The sequence below is a fragment of the Pelobates fuscus genome, chromosome 3, assembly GCF_036172605.1.
Source record: "Pelobates fuscus isolate aPelFus1 chromosome 3, aPelFus1.pri, whole genome shotgun sequence".
Lineage (NCBI taxonomy): Eukaryota > Metazoa > Chordata > Amphibia > Anura > Pelobatidae > Pelobates > Pelobates fuscus.
In genome coordinates, this window is record NC_086319.1 from 219346179 (window position 1) to 219369360 (window position 23182).

Below are 23182 nucleotides of genomic sequence, written 5' to 3' on the forward strand. Positions count from 1 at the left end.
AGCCATTCGAAATGGCATTCGAACACGTAGTGGTGGCCATCTTGTTTGCATGAACCAAAATGGCAAATAGACTTCAGGGGGACTTAGCCGCGAATGCCCTGAAACTATTCAGCATGAAAACTTTGCGGTAGCCGGTCGGTTCCCCTGCTGCACTTAGCCGCAATTCTATGGAACTAATTTTGTCCTGAAGACTTAGCGGTTCCCGGTCGGTCCTGCAGCGGCACTTAGCCGCGATTCTATGGAACTATTGACTTTTATATACTCTCTTTGAGGAGAGGTTCACCCACTGGAAGCTGGATCCAGGTCTTGGGTCCAGGATGGGTGGAGGACAGCGAGACCCCAACCTAGCTGCGGTGGTTCGTGGGGTCTGCAGTGCTTATGGTGTCTGGTGAAGTGCTTGGAGTCCTCGGTGAGCACTAGGACCATCGATTGACGGAGGCACCCAGTCGAGGTGGCAGGCGGTCCGTCACAACCACTAGAGTATTTAGTGATTATGATGCTTGAAGTGTTGCTTTAATCATGTGGGGTATTTCAATAAACTTGAAATTATGAATAAAAAATTAGAAATTCACAAATTCCAAGTCAAATAGCTGAACTAGAAAGAATTCTCCAACTCCAGTACTTTGTCTTCCCAGCTATGTGTGCCAACATTTGCTATGTCAGTTTTCCTAAGTTCCTTATTTAATGAATAACCTGAAAATAATACTAATAGTACCTAGTGTTATCACAGACCATTTTTCTTCCTGGTTTAATATGGATCAGTTGAGGGGAAAAAAAGATTTTGCTTTGTGTCAGTTTGTGCCTTTCACCTGCTTGAGAGCATTATAGTTCATTTGTTAACTATTCGTGGGCCTTTATAAAAAAAACATGTTTGAAGTCCCACTATTATATACTACTACTAATGACTGGTCAGTTATTAAAGTATACTAGTGGCAATGGTATATTTTCATACTCATTCTACCAATAAATTTTTGTAAACACTAATGAACTCTTTCCAAATGATTCAATACTGTTTGGAAAACTTTCCAAATGATTTACCTACTAAAATTCCCATTGACTTTACCTTACAGTTTTCAATAATTTGGAAAGCTTATTTTTCATTATCGAATCATTGGATAAGCTTTTCAAATGATAAAATATTTTTTGATACACTTCAAAATTACTATGTTGAAATATATTCCAATGTTCTAATATATTGGTTTTTTTTTAAATAAATGTACATATTTCCATATACAGTTGTGCTCAAAAGGTTGCATACCCTTGAAAATTGGTAATATATGTACTCATTTTAAAGAAAACATGAGTGAACAGACAAAACACATTTCTTGTATTTCTTATGGGATTCATATTCATCGGTAGGTTATAACAGAATGGCACATTCATAAAACAAAACATGGCAGCAAAAAAAATGAAAAGTCAGCAGTTGTCTTGCATGAACCGCACGTTTGAGATCTCCCCAGAGTGGCTCGGTAATATTAAGGTCAGGAGACTGTGAAATCCACTCCAGAACCTTCACCTTTTTCTGCTGTAACTACTTGAGTGTCAAAAGGCCTTTTGCTTAGGGTCAAGCTGGAAAGTCCAAGAGCATCCCATGCGCAGCCTACATGCAAAAGAATGCAAATTTTCTGTCAGAATTTTCTGATAACATGCTGCATTCATCTTGCCATCTATTTTCACAAGATTCCCCATGCCTTTAGAGCTCACCCCCCTCAAAACACCAATGAGCCACCACCATTCTTCACAAAGGGGATGATATTCATTTTGACCCCTCTCCAAACATAGCACTTATGGTTGTGACCATAAAGCTCCATTTTGGTCTCTGTCACTCCAAATTAACCCCTTGAGGACACATGACATGTTTGACATTTCATGATTCCCTTTTATTCCAAAAGTTTGGTCCTTAAGGGGTTAAATTGTGCCAGAAACCGTGAGGCGTGTCAACGTGTTGCAACGCATATCGGAATCAGGCTTTTTTTGTAGCATTGGTGCTGTAAAGGCTTCTTTCTGGCAACTCGACCACACAGCTAATTTTTGCTCAAGTATTGTCATATTGTGCTCCTAGAAATAACCACACCGCCTTTTTCCAGAGCAGCCTGTATTTCTCCTGAGGTTACCTGTGGGTGTTTCTTTGCATCCTGAACAATTCTTCTGGCAGTGGTGGCTAAAATCTTTCTTGGCCTACCTGACCTTGGTTTGGTATCAAAAGATCCCCGAATTTCCCACTTCTTATATTTTCAAGGCTTTGGATATCTTTTTATATCCTTTCCCATCTTTATAAAGTTCTTGTTACGCGGGTCTTTTGACAGTTCTTTTCTGCTCCCCATGGCTCAGTATCTAGCCTGCTCAGTGCATCCACGTGAGAGCTAAGAAACTCATTGACTGTTTATACACAGACACTAATTGCTATTTAAAAAGCCACAGGTGTGGGAAATTAACATTAATTTGCCATTTTAACCTGTGTGTGTCACCTTGTGTGTCTGTAATAAGGCCAAACATTCAAGGGTATGTAAACATTTGATCTGGGCCATTTGGGTGATTTCTATTATCGTTATGATTGAAAAATGAACATTAGAACTATGTGATAATAAATGGCTTCATATGATCAGTATCCTTTAATAAAATAGATTTTGTTTGCACGATCAGTGATATTTTCAAAATCAATGCCAAATCATCAGTGAACTTTATTTAAAGAAAATAAAGAATGTGGGAAACACAACACACATATAGAAAAAAAAAAAAGGAATTATAACAACCTGAAAAAAATAATGAATAATAATCCACTTAAAATATAATGGCATCTAAAAAGATTGCAAATAATACATAGGGTAATACAGTAATAGAAAAAACACCCTGGTGAGAATAAGGTAGAACACTCACCAACAAATGAGGATTTTAATGCTAATCACCCTTCCAAGGGTACTGGAATTGAAGTCTTCTGTATGGAAAAAAAAGCAAAATTGGTCACAATAATGAAGTAAAATCAAAACAGATACTCGAGTATAAGCCGAGTTTTTCAGCACATTTTTTGTGCTGAAAAACCCCAACTCGGCTTATACTCGAGTCAATAGTCTGTATTATGGCAATTTACATTGCCATAATACAGACAGGGGCTGGCAGAGAGTTTACTTACCTGTCCTGCAGCTCCTGTCAGCTCTCTCCTCCTCCGCGCCGTCCGTTCAGCACCTCGGTCAGCTCCCAGTGTAAATCTCGCAAGAGCCGCGGCTCTCGCGAGATTTACAGTGTGAGCTGACAGAAGAGCTGACCGGACGGCGCGGAGGAGGAGAGAGCTGACAGGAGCTGCAGGACAGGTAAGTTACAGCTCTGACAGCCACCCTCCTCCCCCCCACTGAACTACCAATGCTGGACCACCAGGGAGTAAGAGCCCCCCTCCCTGCCATATATCAAGCAGGGAGGGGGGGACGAAGAAAACATATAGTAATAATAAAAAAATCAAAAAAATTAAATTAAATAATAAATAATAATAAAAAAATAATAATAATTAAACTAAATAAAAAATAATAATAATAAATAATAATAAAAAAATTAAAATAATAAAAACAAATTTAAAAAAAAATTGCCCACCCCCCACCAAGGCTCTGCAACACACACACACACACACACACACACACACACACACTGCACTCATACACACACTGCACTCATACACACACACTGCATTCATACACACACACTGCATTCATACACACACTGCATTCATACACACACTGCACTCATACACACACTGCACTCATACACACACACTGCACTCGTACACACTCACTGCACTCATACACACACACTGCACTCATACACACACGCTGCACTCATACACACACGCTGCACTCATACACACACGCTGCATTCATACTCACACTGCATTCATACACTCACACTGCATTCATTATACACACACTGCATTCATTATACACACACTGTAAATAAATATTCAATTAATATATTTTTTTAAGGATCTAATTTTATTTGGAAATTTACCAGTAGCTGCGGCATTTCCCACCCTAGTCTTATACTCGAGTCAATACGTTTTCCCAGTTTTTTGGGGTAAAATTAGGGGCCTCGGCTTATATTCGGGTCGGCTTATACTCGAGTATATACGGTAAATATTTATTGTATTGCACTTACCAGAATAAAATAAATATAAGCAAATCTCCACCAATAGTGGTATTCCAGCGGGACACAGATCTTAGGAGATAAATAGGCCAGCCCAAAACCGGTAGAAATAGCAACAGTAGCAAAATTAAAACTATTAACAATCAATAAAATAAAAGTCCAATAAGAATATTCATACAACTCATTTCATCCTTAGACCAGGACTTCTTCAGGGATGTATGTCAAAACTGTTGAATCACTATAAATAGGCTTGATCAAAGCCTTTCTTTTTGACCCAAGCTTATTCAAAGGCGCTCCACTCAGTGAGACCAAACCCTCCTAAAGGGCACAGGAATTGAACATTAATTAATTTCCTAACAATTCCCAACCTATTCTGTGATTTAATACATCATTTAGGCGTGTGATTTCAGAATAAATAAGAAGGAGACCCTGTCACTCTGTATCGGCAAGAGTACAATGCATTGGAGCATTTGTCCATCTATTTTAACCTATACTTTTATCTATAGGTTTTCTTATTATTTACTTTCATTCCTGTTTATAATCTATTTAGGGCAGGGGGCTTCAAACTCCAGCCCCCCAGATGGTGCTGAACTACACTTTCCATGATTCTCTGGCTATCTATGTAATTCAAAGAATCATGGGAGTTGTAGTTCAGCAACATCTGGAGGGCCGGAGTTTGAGGACCCCTGATTTAGGGCATATTGCCTATGCCCCCTTTTTTCTGTTTTCTCTCTCCTATAACTTCTATTATAGGATATCCTGTTCATTCTATGTCTAAGAGCACAAATAAAGTACCTGAAGTCAACCCTGGCATAAGTCTCCTCTCTGACCTGCTCAGAAACATGACACATTTATCCCCTGCATTGTAAAACAAAAATAGTAAAACATTTATCTTATTTCCTCTATATTGTATGATGATTCTGATGTGTTGCAATTGTAGTTTGCTCAATTTAAAATAGTTTGTTATAGAAGCATAACAATTGTTATAAATAACATAACAAACCATGTTTTATATCCAGGTTATGTTTGCTAAACAGAAGTGAAAGCTATTTTTGATGAGTAATCGCAATATTCTGCTATGCTAACAGACAAATGTTCTAAATAGCCCAATAAAGTTTATGGTAATAGCAATAAACTAACTGTCAATCTTTTCTTTCATTCATATATATTGCTATTATATAAATTAAATTGCGATTAAATCTTTAGGCAGTTGTCTGTTTTCCTTTGTTACCTGTATGCTGTTCTATGTGTGATCCTAAAATGCAATCACTATAACAGTGGAAGTAGTCACCGTCAAACCAGAGAGTTTAATTATTGAATAATGTATTATATATGCATTTTTAATAAAGGCGGCGTGGTCCATATTATGAGCATTACAATAATAAAAGTAAATAGGAATATTTTTTTTTTTCACGTTAGAATGACCCTTTAAGATGTAGGTGTGTATTCGTAGCTTGTCAGATAATCTTGATATTTTATTATTCTGGGGAAAATTGTCTACCCATGTTACTTCATGTCACACCCGTGTTTCAGTAATAATGGGGAATTTCTTAAAGTACTGGGGACATTTTAAAGGAAACCTTTGACTTAATACTGTCTTCCCATAGGTGCTCATCACAGAAAGCAAAGAGAATTGCTTTAACTTTTTTCCCGATTGCCTCATGGCTACCCAGTTATCGTATTAAAGAGTGGCTTATCAGTGATTTAATATCTGGAGTAACCACAGGACTTGTGGCTGTACTGCAAGGTGAGTTCTGTAATTGTTTTAGCTCAGCTGATAAAATTCCTTTTTCCTTAATCTATAATTTCCTTGGAGAGTTAATGTACAGGCATTAGAAAATTGATGGAAAAATGCCACTCATTATACCTAATGAACATAGCAGGTGGATTCCGTTTGAGGGACACCTACACATTTCCCTAGGTTTTTAGATGCCATGAAACTATTATAGATAAGCCCTGAATAAAATTGGATTATTAACTTGAAATATAATAGTATGTAATAGCAATAAAACAAATTGCAAGGGCAAGGGGTGCTGTGGGCTTGCCCAAATGAGATTATCTGAAAAAATAAATAAGTAAATATATGTGTGTGTGTATATATATATATATATATATATATATATAGTGTGTATATATATATATACACACACACACACACACATATATATGTGAATAGATTGTCTTAAATTCTATAGTTTCACAGTTGTTTCACAGCTTTATCGCTAAAACATTTGGTATTTTCTATTTTTTAGGTTTGGCATATGCCCTTCTAGCCAATGTATCTCCTGGATATGGACTGTATTCAGCATTTTTCCCTGCTGTGGTATATTTTTTCTTTGGAACATCCAGACACATATCTGCTGGTAAATTCTATGTACTCTATCTTCTTTTTATTAATATAGACATTTCTGTCTAAAATTTGCAGGAACACTCCAAAGAACATAACCACTACAGCTAAATGCAGTGGCCACAGTGTCAGAAGTGACTAGTAAACCCCCCCCCCTACCCCCCTCCACCAGGGGATGCTATCCAGGGGATCTGCAGTGGATGCTTATTGGAGTGGTCTGGGTTCTAACTCCCACTACCCTTAACCCTGCAAGTGTAGTTATTGCAGTTTTCATAAACTGCAATATTTACCTTGCAGGGCTAAGTCCTCCCCTAGTGGCTGTCTACTAAACACGCTATGTGAGGACCTCCAGCGTCGCTCAATTCCCCATAGAAAAGCATTGAAAAGCATTTTCAATGCTTTCCTATGGAGAGCTCTAATGCGCGTGCGCATTAGGTCTCCCCAGCCGGCGGGCAAGATGAGTCTCGCCCACCGGCTGACGTAAAGAAGGGGAGGAGAGACGGCGACCCAAAACCACCACCGAGGGACATCAACGGGGTCTCAGGTAAGTGACTGAAGGTTTTTTTTTACCCCTTCAGCAACCGGGGGTGGGAGGGAGAAGGGACCTGCAGTGCCAGGAAAACTGATTGTTTTCCTGGCACTGGAGAGTCCCTTTAAGCCCTGCACTGCTTAGAAGTTAAAGACTCTACATTGTCTTTAAATTAAACATGGCTCTCTCCCTCTGACACCGTTACCCTTGTCTCTTTATCATTTGGTGGTCTACAACTTATCCACAATCCAAGACTTTCACCTAGTCTCCAATCATTTAAAAAGTGTCTAAAAACCTGTCTTCAGGAAAGCTTATGGCCTCCCAGAGTAACCTCTACCTCATATACCTGTCCCTTGCTCTCTTCTAAAAGGTAGCACCCTACTCTCCTCCAGCTCTACTTCCCTTCCACTTCCTTTTATTGCTATCCACTGTCCCAATGTGTTTTATACCCCACCTCCTCTAGATTGTAAGCTGATTTGAGTGGGGTCCTCATCAACCTAATGTTCCTGTAATATTTTGGAATTGTCTCATTTATTATAAAATCTCCCCTCTTAAATAAGTTGGTCATTTTGAGGCTAAATTCAAGTTACAAGTTTAATATAGAATTTATCCACAAGATGACGCCAAAAGACTACTTTTAAAAATTATTTTACCATAAAATGCTAGATAGAATTTCTCTAGCAAAAAAAAAAAAAAGAAGATATTTGAACTTATAAAATATTCTGCTGAGGAGATTTCTTAGGAGAAATTGTTATAACTGGAAAAAAACTAAATAAAAAATCAAAATCAAATGAGCAGTCTGTCCAGTAGCCAGGCAGCTTTAGTGACAGGCACCTGCTGTTAGAGTTGTGGATGTCCCTATGTGGCTGGGGTGCTGAGCTCACGGTCTTAGGAGGCTTTAAGACTTAAGTAAGGCAAGTACCTCTTCAAACACTGGGTGCTTGCCTTACATTAATACGTGGTAATAATCACCTTCAACATGGATATTCATATTTACATAAGAGCAAGATACAATAACACATACCAAAATGTTTTAGATGTTCTGGTAAGTCTGAAAGCTAAAATGCTCACAATAGGGCAATATAGTCTGTATCAATTAATAAATAGAAAATAGTTTTTGTGGTATCCCACTCACTTTTTCCTGAGCCTGTGTTTCACTGGCTCAAGTATGATAGCTTAGGTGGGATGAAGATGTTTTGCTTTTACTCCTAGTATTCAGTCCTCCCAGAATGACAAGGGAACAACAGGCACCAAATTAGAATAACATCTCAAATGTATTCAATAAAAGTAAACAATATCCATACATATAATTCAGTTTGGGTGTACCCCTGCTTAAATACTACTGGAAAGCATGTATGTTAGCTCATATTATCTATAATCAAATCTATACGGCCAAAGACGAAACTTGGTACAAAATTGAAATGTGTTTGACAAAACCTAGCGATGCTATTAAAGAGCTAGGGTCAATATTTTGGCAGACAAAGGACAAAAAGAAAATAGATATCATATAAAGATCTCTTCAAAAAGTATGTGTGACAAAACCCCTGTTTTATGGATGCCAATGCTGTTCGTGTGATTAGCCCTATTTAGTTATTTTCCTAAAAAAACAAACTACCGAACAGCCAGACCACCCGCAATGGGAGTGTGCAGCTCATTAGTTGCCCAGAAGCTGGGGATAACCACAGCTATTTGACTAACGGCTGGGTGGTCTCCGTTCGCTTGAACGAACACGTGGCGGCGGCCATTTTAACCCCTTAAGGACCAAACTTCTGGAATAAAAGGGAATCATGACATGTCACGCATGTCATGTGTCCTTAAGGGGTTAAACTGACGAACGCCTAGCGCTGTTTGGTCGTTGACCGCGTGGAACTATTTTCGGCCACAATTTCACACGAACAACGCTGGGACTATCTAACTTCCAACTTGTTCGTTTCTATTTACATGAACGCCGTGCCATTTGGTACATTTAACACATGAATGAAACCGACCCCAGGTAGCTTATTGTGGCCGTCAATAAACCAGATCATTTTACCCCTTCATGAAGACTTGGCTCATGTTTGGGGGATTGTGAGCTATAATACACTACACCTTCTGCTTTACTTGGATTTCGGGAGACGCTGGATGGGTTTACTCAGCGGGAGTGTAAGAGATCCGAAAAAGTATGTTTTTTTTTTTTTAAATACAAAATATTTTGAACACATGGGAAAAAGTTAGAGGGACTTATCATCTCAAAGATAAAATCAATTTAGGTCTACCTCTAATTCAATTGATGTTAAATGTTGTTAAGTTAAATTATATTCTTAGAGCAGAATTTATCACCTGGCATGTGATTGTGGACTACAGTACGTGGGCAGAACCACAAGGTCTCTAAAAACCAGAATTGGAGAATGTCACGAACGCACCTTACTTCAAGAGTGTGCGTGATGTGGTTGTGGTGGTGAAAGGATTAAAGTTCACTATTTGTCTGCACTAGACCGGAAATAATGATAAAATCCCACTTAACACCACCCACATTTAAGCATAATAATATAAATATTACTATATATATATATATTTTTATAATTCTTTATTTTTGCAGTGCATTTAGAAATACATGAGTTGGAATTGACAAAATATAGGCATGTAGACAGTTACTACAGATATAGGTAATGTCAAGAGAGACTGCACTTTTTTTTCTTTTTTTCAAGACATAAGACATAGTAAACCATAGGAAAACAAGCTAGGCAGATATGTCTAAGCGATAAACAGGCTGAACTACTATATTGTACAGACGACATAGGGTAACTTAGGCTAAGTGGTCGTCAGTTATCTTCCTAATAGATACCACTGGGCATGAAAATATACATTAAATGAGCAGGTAGCCAACAACTTTGTTTAGTAGGGGTTACATCTAGAATGTGAGGATTTCAGCCTATGCCCGTCAAAAGGTGAATAGTGGCCTGATGTGGGTGATCACAGGGGCCCCCCTCTTCTGTGCCCCTCCAGACCCTGGCTGAATCCCGGGTCTCGCATGTTCCATGTTGGACCGCCATCAGGATTTGATTTTGGGTCTTTATAAACATTGGATCTGAGTGGCGTGCATGGGGATGTCTCAGGGAGGTCTGCGTTCCAGAGGGGGAGCTTTTCTCCACAGCACCATGTCGACGGGATCGCCGCTGTTTTCGAGGCACCTGCCTCTGTTTTCCAACCTTTGGCACTTTATCAGGTTCTCGCCCAGCTGGTCGCGGGTCATCTCTGCTTTGCGGTGCGTCCGGAAGGGGCGAAGCCACGATATCAGCGCCCTGAGGTTGTCGCTTGTTTCAAACAGGTGAGGCAGTAAGGTTTGATCTGCAGGCTATACAGCCCCAAACTTTTGTCAGAGCTCGTCAAATCTTCTCTCGAAGCTTTGTACCCAATCCGGGGTCTCTGGGCCTGCTGTAAAATGCTGTAGTTTCGGTGCGGCGGCCATCTTGGGTCACCATGCGGTTTCAGTCACAGCCAAGATTAAAGTGGCTACTGCAGCGTAGATAGTGTTCCCAGTGGAGACAAAGATAACCCCCACCGGTCCGGGGGGGGGGGAGGGGGGAGGGGTAACGGAGCCTGAGGAGATTTGTGTCGGGAAGCACGGTCCCAGGTGGAGATCGGCTGCATCACCCAGCCAATGGGCCAGCTGTCCCTGGAGGTCTCAAGGCCAAACTTCAGCATATGCTTAGAAAAGCGATTATTTTGGAACCTGTATGGTCCTCTTTTTGAAACAGTGCATGGGGCTGAGCCCTTTTTTGTGCTTAAATCGTAGTTTTAGCAGGTTTAATGCTTGTTCTGGCAGGAGCTCCTTGAAAACACGTCTGCACAGCTTGCTAGTCAGGCCCCGCTCCCAATATTACTATTTTAATGCTGCCACCACCAAGACAATTTATAAATGGGGTGCCTAGGTCTCCCAGGTAAATCAATAATAAAAACCCACCAAATATAACTTTCTAAGCAATTGCAAAACACTAATTAGTCTCTTCAGGTAACGTGATTTTTTTTTACCAGACAAAGGCAGAACTTAATAGAGGAATATTTGAGCAAAAAAATTGTCACAGTGCATACAAAAATATAGATGACAATCAACATTATTTACACCAACAACAGATTATAAAACCCCAAAAGGGATAACATAACAGAAGTCCTAAACACTTAGGTCTTCAAAAGAAAATCTTCTGTCCAGGGGAACTCTGGCAAAGAAGATGGTGACTTACTCAAAATTAGATTTTGGCCCCAAGCAAGTAAAATGCACCCTTCAGTATAATTAGAAATATACCCTGTGGATTACCATGCCTCACCCAGAGGTGGATTTAAGGTGGATTTATATCTATAGAGACACTAAGTCACCACCCCCTTGTGTCGAGACCAACATCAATCCAAATGGAAACATTTGGTTCTATCTTCTCTTATGTACCGACCCTCCCTACCAGCAACTTTGTCTTGGCACACTCTCACATGATATTGCAGACACCTCTAGTTCGGGAACAGACACGCACACATGCTCATTCTGCCCCCCTCCCAGCAAGGTAGTCTATGTACACTTTTACATACTGCCCTCTGCACTGTAGGGCCCCTACGAGGCTTGGGTTTAAAACACACATTACTTTCCAGCACATGCTGGGATAACAATCTACCTAAGTCAGTATCAAGTAATACATATGTAAGGATATTCTCATCTACCCCCACATCTCTGAAGCCCTTCCCCGCTCGACAATCCAAATAAACTCATGCCATTGGCACTACAAGATGTACCCCTCCATCTTTGTGCTGTGTCTAAGAGAGACTGTTTTTACATGCTTGACCAAGCTAAAATATATGTAAGGATAGTGTTTTATTTTATTGAATACATTTGTGATTTTACATTAGTGTGCATGGGGGAGCTTGGGGACCTAGTAGTAGACATGTCTGTTTGGTGCCTAGCCTGTAAATCAGGTGAGAGGGAGCGGAACTATGTGACAGGCACCGCTGCATGAGTTACAGAGGGAGGCATTGTGTCCCACCAGCTACACTCCATTTCAGTCTTCACTAATGGCTGTAGGCACGGCAGGTGCCTGCTGCCGATCTGTCTTTACTTGCCGGGTCCCACCTGCACTGCCTGACTGAGCTTATTAAGGCAGTCAACTGATGTGAGAAGCAGTGCCTGCCTTAGTTAGATCCACAGTCAGGCAGCAGAGTATGGAGCCAGCCGAGGAGAGCAGAGATTCAGATCAGCGGCAGGCATCTAATGTTACAGCCGTGCCTACCATCATTTCTGGGACTGGGGACACAAACTTAATTTTACATGCAGCCACTGCCAGCCTGTCCCCAAGTTAGTAAAGACAAAAAAGGAATTGGGGGCAGTCCCCAGATACGAGATAGTAAATATGCTCGCAAAACTAACATAGGGAGATAGAGGTGGTGCAGCATATAGTTGAGTGTGAGTACATGAGTATTTATCCCTGGTATACTGGGTTCAGAGTGACAGGGAGAGGCAAGTTAAGGACATGCCAATTGGTCTCACATGGAATAGTATATGAAGGTTAGCGCGGCCAGTCAGGAAAAATAATTTCACATCAAGTGTACCAATCGGAACTGCAAGTTGGCTTAGAATAATTGTGAAACAGGTCTGTAGTAGCACCATCTCCCATTGTAGGCAGGTTACTGTGGCTTGCGAGCCTCTGGCTCTTGCGATGAATGGAACGATTTTTCTCTTGTACAACAGTCACAGAGGTGCAAGGAAGGTTGGTGCCTTCTCCGCCAAGGTGAGCGTGTGAGTGGCCACCAAGGTTCTGGGCATCCCACACCTATAAGCCACCTACGCAGCTCTCAGTCTTGAGATAACATGCCTAACTGTTTTGCACCAAAGGAGAGTAGACTGCTTGAGATCCTGAAAGAAGGACAAAGATGAGCCTTCGGCTGTGTTTTGCATCTCTGAGCAGGCATGATTTGACATTTGTTTTGGAAGCATATGCATCAAAGGAAAATGTCCCGTAATCAGGTTAGGCAGGGATTTAGCTGAACCTGTTTCACAGTAGGCTCCATCAATTGCCATGTGGACATTTGGCAACTGGAAGAGGCAAGATAGTCGTCAGCAGCCTGTGAATAAGTTTGCAGCACTGTTGGTCATCCATGGCTGTCATTTGGTGATATTATATAGTTTAAAATATATATATATATATATTTTAATTATTGATTCAAAAACTGGTGGGGCACTGCCCCAGCTGCCCATATGGATGAGCCTCCATTGAGTTACATTAGTTTTATTTTCTTGGACCTTGGTGATATGCCATCAGTATAGTTCTTCCTCGAAGGGACGCATAGTCCAGGAACTGTTGCATGCCAATTACATGATTTAGATAAGGGGGTACTGAGATGGAGACGCTGAATGGCATAGCACATTATTTTGCTGCACATGCACAATAGCCTCCCAATGCTTTCCATAAACACACCTGGACTCCAGCAGTCCATTTGTGGAGGAATTGAACTTTAGGTAAGCACATATTAGAACATTATATAGACTGATCGCATACGCATCTTGCCATCCACATGATTTTTGACCGGTTCATGTTAAGGTGAAACTTAGAGTAGACCAATCACTTTAGGTTACTCTGTAAAACTTATCTTAAATAACTATCTCTATATGAGGGTCCAAAGTTACATGTTGTGAGCTCCAATATAGGCCTATAATTTAATCTCCACGTCAGAACAGCATTTTGAGTTTGATAAGTAGCATGTTCCTGGCATGGAATACCATTGTATGTGAAAAAAATGTGTGAAGTTGTTCATGATATGACTATGTATATAATGTCTGTGAATATATTGTATGAGCATGTGGAGTGTAAGTGTGTTGTTTTATATAAACTCAAGGGTGCATTTGTGTGGAGCATTAGTTTGTGAATACATGGAGTGCATTTGTGTGAAGTGTCCCCATCTGTACACCTTCTGCTACCCATCCATGTCTCTCACATAATGCCCCTTCTAATAGCTTTATTTAGAACCTGCTGAGACAAAACAATTGGTGACTATACTGTACTGAATTTCATTTGCTGTGACTCTAGTCCATGAGTGTCCAGAGCCCCTGTTGGCATCCTGACACATCATGGCTGCACATGGTAAACCTTTGAGAATGTTTTAATACCACAATCTGCTTTCTCTGGCTCATTTTCAATAACCTAAAAGAATTGTGTAGAAACATTGAGTCCTGTTTGTAGTATAGTATATCCCAGGTATATCTAATGCTACTATAGAACTAGTTAGGACCCATTGTTTCTGCAAGCAGCATTACCTCCACTGAAAACGTTGCAGATCTTTCAATCTCAATGCTGGTATTCCAAAAACCAAAAACAAACAAAAAAAAGAACAAAGTGAGAAAACCTCTAATTAGTTGGTAAACACCTGTGCTTACAAATGCCAGCTACATAGTAAGTTGTTTGCTTAACTGTTTTTCTACTGCTGCTGGGAAAAAATATCAGCTACCTTTTTGAAGTGTATTAAAGCAATTTACATTTTGAAAACTTGCCCATAAATATGAGCATGCAGACTTATTTTGTGTTATGAATATTTCTGTAGGTCCTTTCCCTGTCGTAAGTCTGATGGTTGGATCAGTCGTGGCTAATCTTGTCCCTGACAACACAGGTAATGGAAATTCTACTGTTGTCAATGCAACTGCAGAAGAAATACTAAACAACGAGAGAATAGTTGTGGCAGCATCTTTAACATTCCTTGTTGGGCTTATTCAGGTCAGTATATTGAGTTCAGTTTGAGTATCCTATTCTATACCACTCATATAATTCTAAAAATTCATTATAGGAACGCTATATTGCCAGGAATACAAACATGTTTTCCTGATAATATAGTGTAGGAATTGCTGTCTAGCTTCCCGGCCCCCTCTCTGTGAAGATTAAAGGTTTAAAACTTACCTTTTCACCTGCGCCGGTAACACCACAGCTAGGTATGCTTCCATGGCTGAGATCAACAATTTTGATGACTATAATGTCGCTTTAACATCTCTCCCCACTGTTGTTTTGAAGCAAATACATGCTAGATCACTTCTAATACCCACTTTATATACCTCTACCTTATTTTCTGTAATGTATATTATTATATACATAAAGAGATAACCAATATCATAAAGTTTACATCTAAAATCTGTTTGTTTGTATGTTTTTTTCCAGTTAGGTTTGGGTCTTCTGCGAGTTGGCTTCATAGTCATATATTTGTCAGAACCTTTAATCAATGGTTTCACAACGGCTGCTGCTATTGAAGTTGTGGTGTCACAGTTAAAATATGTTTTTGCAGTTCAAATCCCTTCATTTAGTGGACCACTAGCCTTGTTTTATGTAAGTATCACAATTATTTTATAGCTGTTAACTCATTTTAATCTGAATAAATATGATTTTTCATATAGTGAATGAAGACGTTCTTATGTCATGTGTAACTTAATTGGGATTTGTTTGTGTAATAGTAACTGTATAAGCTAAAAATATCACAAATATCTTCTAATTCTTATAGCCAAAGTGGGCATTTTTATAAATTAAATATTTATAAACATCAACAAGGCACATTTGTGTATTTTTTATTTCTTTATAAGATATTACCCCCCAATTTACATTCATGCAGCTATAAAATTATTAAAAAGGGAAAATAAAGTATGCAAACAGAAAGAAAAAACAAACAGGTTTGTGTTAGTATACATTGTATGCCAATAGAAGTAGGTAAATAAACCCATATTCTAAGTATCCTTCATGGTGAACTTGTTATATAAATAAAACAAATGCAGGGTCATTAAAACCACAAAATGTGAAAAATTGGAAAGTGTAGTTCAAATTATAGGCATGGAATTAAAGTCCAGCTGAAAACATCTGAGAGGAAGATTTCATCATTTTGTCCTGATATTTATCATTTCATTGTCTTCAAAATCGATGGTAAACAGGAATAAACTCATTTTAGATAGTCTTTACTTTCTGCGACTGGTCCAGTGAAAAGGTGCAACATTTGACTGTTAATCACTTTCATGACTGACTCACACAGAAACACTGATGTCATAAGTTCTCTAAATATAATTCCTTACACTGGGCTGGAGTCACGAAACTCCTGGCACTAAAACCACCACAACAGGCTGTTGTTGTGGTGCTTGAAGTGTACCTTTAAATAGATTTCCCTTGAAACTGTTGATATGGAAATATTGTTTTTAGAAAGACATTTTACTAATAGTGAAAATAGTATAGAAGGATACTGGTTCTGTTTGTGATGAATGTAGGGTACATTACAATACAGTACTAGAAGCTTTTATGGAAAACTGTACCAAACTGTGCCCAAGTAGCAAGTTTATTCTGCGTTAAAAAATTTAATTCATCGCAATAAATAATATTGCTATATGTTTACCTGTATCACTAAAAATGCTTTAAACATTAAATGTCACACTTTTTCCAATTATATGAATTAGGTTTTGTTTTTTTATTAGCAGTATTCTATTTTTCAGTGTGACTGATTAATTTGATATGTCAAAATGATTTCTGTTTTTCAGTCATTGGAGAGCATCTTTTCACAGATAACAAAAACCAATCCTGCTGATCTTATAATAGCAATTATTGTCATGGTTTTTGTTTATGCTTTCAAAGAAATCAATGATCGCTTCAAGTCAAAACTACCGGTACCGATCCCTATTGAAATAATAATGGTAAGAGCAGTATATTAAATAATTCATTATGCTATTTATAACAAAGCAAAATTTTTATTGTTTATCTAGTTTTTAGTTTTAGGAAATAGAAGTATAAATTAGGGATGTGCATGGGCAAAAAAATATGGTTTGGTTTGGCACTTCCGAAATTCGGGACTTCAGCAATTCCGGACTTCGGGAATTCGGCATTTCCAAAATTCGGGACTTCGGCAATTCAGGAATTCAGCAATTCAGAAGTTCGGTACTTCGGTTCGGCACTTCGGCAATTCGGAACTTCGGGAATTCAGGAATTTGGCAATTCCCTAACCCCTAACCCTACCCCTAAGCTTACCCCTAACCCTACCGCTAACCCTAACCCCTAACTATACCCTAACCACAACAACCACTTACACATCTAGAGGTAGGGTTAGGGGTAGGGTTAGGTGTAGGGTTAGGGGTAGAGTAAGAGGTAGGATTAGGGGTAGGGTTGGGGTTAGATTCCTGTCATTATTCATGTAATTTTCCCTCCCTCTCTTGTTTTGTCATTTTTCAGAAAATTCGGCACTTCCGAAATCCGGCACTTCCGAAATTCGGCACTTCCGAACCTTGCCAATTTGGGTGCTATAGTACTGGGAAAAGAACTTTGTTTTCCTAGCACTGTAGTTTATCTTCAATGTCAAGGCCAAGCTAAAAGAAATCTAGACCTCAAATTTTCTTAGACCAAGCCCCTCTCTATTTATGCAATAACAGTACCTATTAAGTCTTACATACTAAATAGGGTTTGAAGAGCTGTTAAGTGGAAATGTTAATTAGAAATATTAATGCTTGTTACAAGGAAAGAATAGAACAGTTTTATATTAAATTACATTTGAATGGGTCTGTAGACTTTATCTCTTGCTAGTAGGTGAGTACAAACCTAAAGTCGTGTTGTTCTCATGAAGAAACTTGAATCTTTAGTTAAAGGATCACTATAGGGTCAGGAACACAAACATGTATTCCTGACCCTATAATGTTAAAACCATCATCTAGTCCCCCTGGGCCCCTCTTGCCTCCATAAATATAGTACAAATCTCACTGTATTCAAGCCTGAAGCTGTAACTCTGCATGCTGTTAGACTCAGAAAGACTAACAAGGAGGCAGATCAGGCAGAGCCAGCATGATTCAAACACAGCCCTGGCCAATCAGCATCTCCTCATAGAGATTAATTGAATCAATAAATCTCTATGAGGAAAGTTCAGTGTCTGCATGCAGAGGGAGGAGACACTGAATGTTTGGATGCATTTTAGGCAGCCATGACCCAGGAAGGATCTCTAACAGCCATCTAAGGAGTGGCCAGTGAAGTTATCACTAGGCTGTAATGTAAACAATGCATTTTCTCTGTAAAGACAGTGTTTACAGCAAAAAGCCTGAAGGTAGGGGGGCGGAGCCAGCAGCCGACAGGAGCAGACGTGCTGCACGAGCGCTCCGCTAAGACATGCCTGATAAAGCCATAAAACGAACCCAAAACAGCTCGGTTCAAAACCAGAACACACTGCCAGTATGGGGAAGAAGTCCAGACGCCAGGGACCCGTCAAACCAGCGGGATCCCAGGACATTGGAGATCTCCTACTCAGGCCTTCCAGAGCCTCGGGCCCGGCCGCGCCTAAAGAAAATGGCGACTCGTTTTCAGCCTCCTCCGAAGAACGGGGTATGGACAAGCTGGACGAGATCCCAGCCGAAGGGGGACTCCATTACACATCCTCCGATGAAGATAATGAACTGCCAGCTACCAAAGGCGACATTAAGGCACTCCTCCGCAACATCCGAGGGCTATTTGCGGCAGACATCGCCATAGTGCGAGAAGACATACACAAAATGGAAGGACGCGTTACTGCAGTCGAAATAGACACGCAGGGACTCTCCTCCAAATACCAAACAGTGGAGGCCCTGACAGCAGAGCTCCAACAAGCCCAAGCACAACTTACCACTCGAATGGACACTATGGAAGACAGGCACAGGAGCAGAAATATCAAGATCAGAGGCATTCCTGAGTCAATCACGCCCGGGGAGCTGCCCCACTATGCCAGGAGACTGTTGAGCACTATCCTAAACCCCAGACAGACCAAACAAGTCCTGGTGGACGGGATATTCCGCATACCCAAAGCTACGAAGGCACCGGCGGACTCCCCAAGGGACGTTATCGTCCAGTTCCAGACAAGATCAGCGCAACTGCAAATAATGGCGGCAGTGAGGGGACAGCCCACCTATTCCTTCGAAAATACTCACCTCGTATTCTTTCAGGATCTATCCAGACCCACGCTGCTATGGAGAAGCCAGTTTAAACCTCTGACCTCGATACTACGCACCCACTCAATACCATACAGATGGGGCATCCCCAGGAGCCTGCTCATATCGCAAGGGGAGAAGAGCATACGACTCACCACAGCTGCAGAATCGGATGCAACGCTCCAATCCTTGGGCCTGAGGAGCCTTCAGGAACAGAGGGCACAGGTACAGGGGCGGAAAGCACCACATAATTGGGACATTGACAAGCTCATACCGTTCCAACCCTCTGGAACCTCTGCAATGGGCCGGCCCCCCTCCGGTGCAACTGCATCCTCCAGTTACCCAGGTAGGAAGGAACAGCACAGACCAGGTACTTGAGGTCCTGAACTTACTCAACCTTATTCAATAACCTGCCCAACCCCTCCCTGCCCAAAGTGTTCTTTTCGAGGGTCCAAGGTTTTGCGCCTGGTAACACAGCGCCTCCACCTACCACTAGGCCCTTCGAAGCCGAGGGTGAATAGGGGGAGAGCCTTGACACATCCGGGAACAAACTTTGAAGAGGACACTCATCAGTACAAAAATGAAGGACCTTTTCTTCAATAATGCCTACCACATCCTAAATCGCAAAATGTTACCTTTTAATGTAAATAATGTAAATATTTGATCGCCTCACTCTGCCACTATGCCCAACTCTGGAAGTGTACCCGTCATAGTGAATTGTAATTTACCTAGTTTGAATTCCGTCGAATTAAATTTACCTGTAACTATAAACCGAAGGCACTTATGGGGCACATAGACCTTATCTATTGTACAAGGTAATATTGCCAAGATGGGGGAAAACAAGTAACATAGCATAAGACAAGTAAGATAGAAGGCCTACCGAGCCATGGGGAGGGATAGCAGACACTTACCCAGCACATTGAAACACATAATAAGCTAACACAGTACACATAAAGCGGAGCAGTAGCCGGGGAATTGTCCCCGCGCCCCCAGCTAACGAATTAAACAAGGGTAATACACATAACGGCGAACCACCCCAAGCTACCCCCACCTCACAATCCGAGTCCTTAAAGAGGGAGCGGCCCCTCACTCTAGTCTACTCTCCAATAAGCACACCCAATCTTCGGGGTAGGCAGCTGGATAGGTTCATCACGACCAAGGCGCTGCCCGATCCATACATACCCCCCCCCCCAAGCTCAGGGTTACAGAGCACCCCACCCAGCCTACAACAACAGCACATCTCTAAGAATAGAGTAACCTAGCCTGTATCTTTTATGTACAAGCGACTGTTACGAAACCTGTATATATATTACCTACAACTCATATCACCCTCTTACCTGACACAAATTGTGTATTGTATGCCTATCAAACCTCCGAAGCGAAGTTAATGTTATTCTTCCTCATGCTCTTTAACGTTATTCGAAAGTATAAGCAAAACCCCTTGAAAGTCCATATATTGTTACGTTTTGTCAGGGGGGAAAGGTATTAGATTTTCAGGGACACAGCTGTTGCATCTAAGTCGCACTTAAAACTATATGAGAAAATTACTTGAAGATATCGATAGCACTTAAAATTCCTCATACATATGTGATTGCTATACTCTACTAATTTAGCTTGTTATAATAATCCCCCCAAAAATGGTGCATTTACGCTGGATGCTGTACAACAGTTGATGAATAAGAGTTTGTAAAAGTTTGTAAACTGTATGTGAATGCTGTTGTGGCATTTTTGATATGCAAATGTTAATTCAAGCACAACAAAAAAAAAGAATTTAAAAAAAAAAAAGCCTGAAGGTAATGATTCTACTCACCAGAACAAATTCAATAAGCTGTAGTTGTTCTGCTGACTATAGTGTCCCTCTAATATTTTATATTGATACTGATTTGCTATGAGTAAAGAAACAAAAGCACTATGCATTATGATAAATAGGGAATAGATGAAGAGTACCGCTTTAGCACCTTGCAATTTATGTAATGTGAATATGAGCAGCAATAACTGATTAATATTTTAGGAAACAATGTTTTGTCAGACATTTATATGAGTTAAATGATTTTCCAAACTCCTGGTCATCAGGGGGTTAAAAAATGTTGAGGAAAAATTTATTAAGCATTACAACATGTTTTCATTTTTTAAATTATATTATTATTGCATTTTTCAAGGAAATGTATTACAATAATAGGACATTCCATATGCAGCATTGTGAATCAAACAAATTGCAAAGCAATCACAGTCAATAGTCATACCTAGTAGCAAAGGATTGAAACAAAGTAAATATGTCTTGTACGATTGTAATAATCAAATATGTGTCAACAGTGCAAGTTTCAGTGTTAAAAGAACACCAGGAGTATATTAGGTATGATACTTCAAATTGTTCTGTACGGCTACATAAATTATTATTTTTTGTAGCCTTGTAGCAATAAAAAGCAAACTAATTCCTATACTTGCTTTATAAAACTCCTTTAAAAGAAATACTTCTGAAATAATTTTAAAGTCATATTTTTGCCCATATCTGTAGAGATATATACATTTTGACCATAACTGATCACTCTAACTTATATTCTATGTTATACATGTTACATATGTAATATGCTATCAAGAACTGTTAGAGCAGAAAGGATCAACAAAATCTCTGTTTATAGCCTATTGTATGTTCACTTTAGGAATAACAGAACAGTTCAACCCCTCTATGCCAGGGTATGCAGCCATACTCTGCAATCATGTATACATCATTTTAACGGTGCAAATTAAATTTGTTTATTGCAAACAAATTGTGTTTGCAATAGCTGCCAAGACACCAGAGCCAGTGCTACCATTCTAGCTACCCAGAGCTGCATCTGCCAGTGGGGAGATCTACAGCCTGGAAATACTGCTCCTCCGCATAGGAGCAACTCTCTGCAAATGCTCCCTTTTGGTCAGAGACTACAAGTGGTATTCAGAAGGGCCTGCACCTAGTCAAGGGTGCACATCCTAGTGGCAGCCCGCAAGACTACCAGTGTCAGCATCGTGTAGGGAGGCTGGGCAAAACATACAGTGAGGGAAAAAGTATTTGATCCCCTGCTGATTTTTGAACGATTGTCCACTGACAAAGAAATGATCCGTCTGTAATTTTAATGTTAGGTGTTTTTTAACAGTGAGAGACAGAATAACAAAAAACAATCCAGAAAAACGCATGTCAAAAAAGTTAGAAATTGATTTGCATGTCAATGAGTGAAATAAGCATTTGATCCCCTATCAATCAGCAAGATTTCTGTCTCCCAAGTGTCTTTTATACAGGTAGTGCGCTAAGATTAAAGGGAGTGCTCCTAATCTCAGCTTGTTACCTGTATTAAAGACACTTGTCCACAGAAGCAATCAATCAATCGGATTCCAAACTCTCCAGCATGGCCAAGACCAAAGTGCTGTCCAAGGATGTCAGGGACAAGATTGTAGACCTACACAAGGCTGGAATGGGCTACAAGACCATCGCCAAGCAGATTGGTGAGAAGGTGAGAACAGTTGTGCGATTATTCGCAAATGGAAGAAACACAAAATAACTGTCAGTCTATCTCAGTCTGGTGCTCCATGCAAGATCTCACGTCGTAGAGTTTCAATGATCATGAGAATGGTGAGGAATCAGCCCAGAACTACACAGGAGTATCTTGTTAATGATCTAAAGGCAGCTGGGACCATAGTCACCAAGAAAACAATTGGTAACAGTCCGTGGAGGACTGAAATCCTGCAGCACCCGCAAGAAAGCACATGTACAGGCCCGTCTGCAGTTTGCCAATGAACATGTGAATGATTCAGAGGACAACTGGGTGAACATGCTGTGGTCAGATGAGACCAAAATAAAGCTATTTGGCATCAACTCAACTTACCGTGTTTGAAGGAGAAGGAATGCTGCCTAGACCCCAAGAACACCATCCTCACCGTCAAACATGGAGGTGGAAGCATCATGCTTTCGGGGCGTTTATCTGCTAAGGGGACAGGACAACTGCACTGCATCAAAAGACGCCATGGCATTGAAAATGGGTCGTGGTTGGGTATTCCAGCATGACAATGACCCAAAACACACAGTGAAGGCAACAAAGGAGTGGCTCAAGAAGAATCACATTAGGGTCTTGGAGTGGCCTAGCCAGTCTCCAGACCTTAATTCCATAGAAAATCTGTGGAGGGAGCTGACGGTTTGAGGTGCTAAATGTCAGCCTCAAAACCTTAATGACTTGAAGAGGATCTGCAAAGAGGAGTGGGCCAAAATCCCTCCTGAGATGTGTGCAAACCTGGTGGCCAA

The 23182-nt window shown here is 40.3% G+C and overlaps 1 protein-coding gene across 1 annotated transcript in view; it reads left to right on the top strand.

The window, feature by feature from the left end:
- LOC134602784 (chloride anion exchanger-like) overlaps positions 1-23182 on the top strand; it is a 149674-nt gene that overhangs the window by 34151 nt on the left and 92341 nt on the right. Inside the window, exons 3-7 of the mRNA XM_063448102.1 lie at positions 5736-5875; positions 6381-6491; positions 14559-14728; positions 15164-15328; positions 16516-16668. Coding sequence (XP_063304172.1) covers positions 5736-5875; positions 6381-6491; positions 14559-14728; positions 15164-15328; positions 16516-16668 — 739 coding nt within the window. The remainder of the gene's footprint in view (positions 1-5735; positions 5876-6380; positions 6492-14558; positions 14729-15163; positions 15329-16515; positions 16669-23182) is intronic.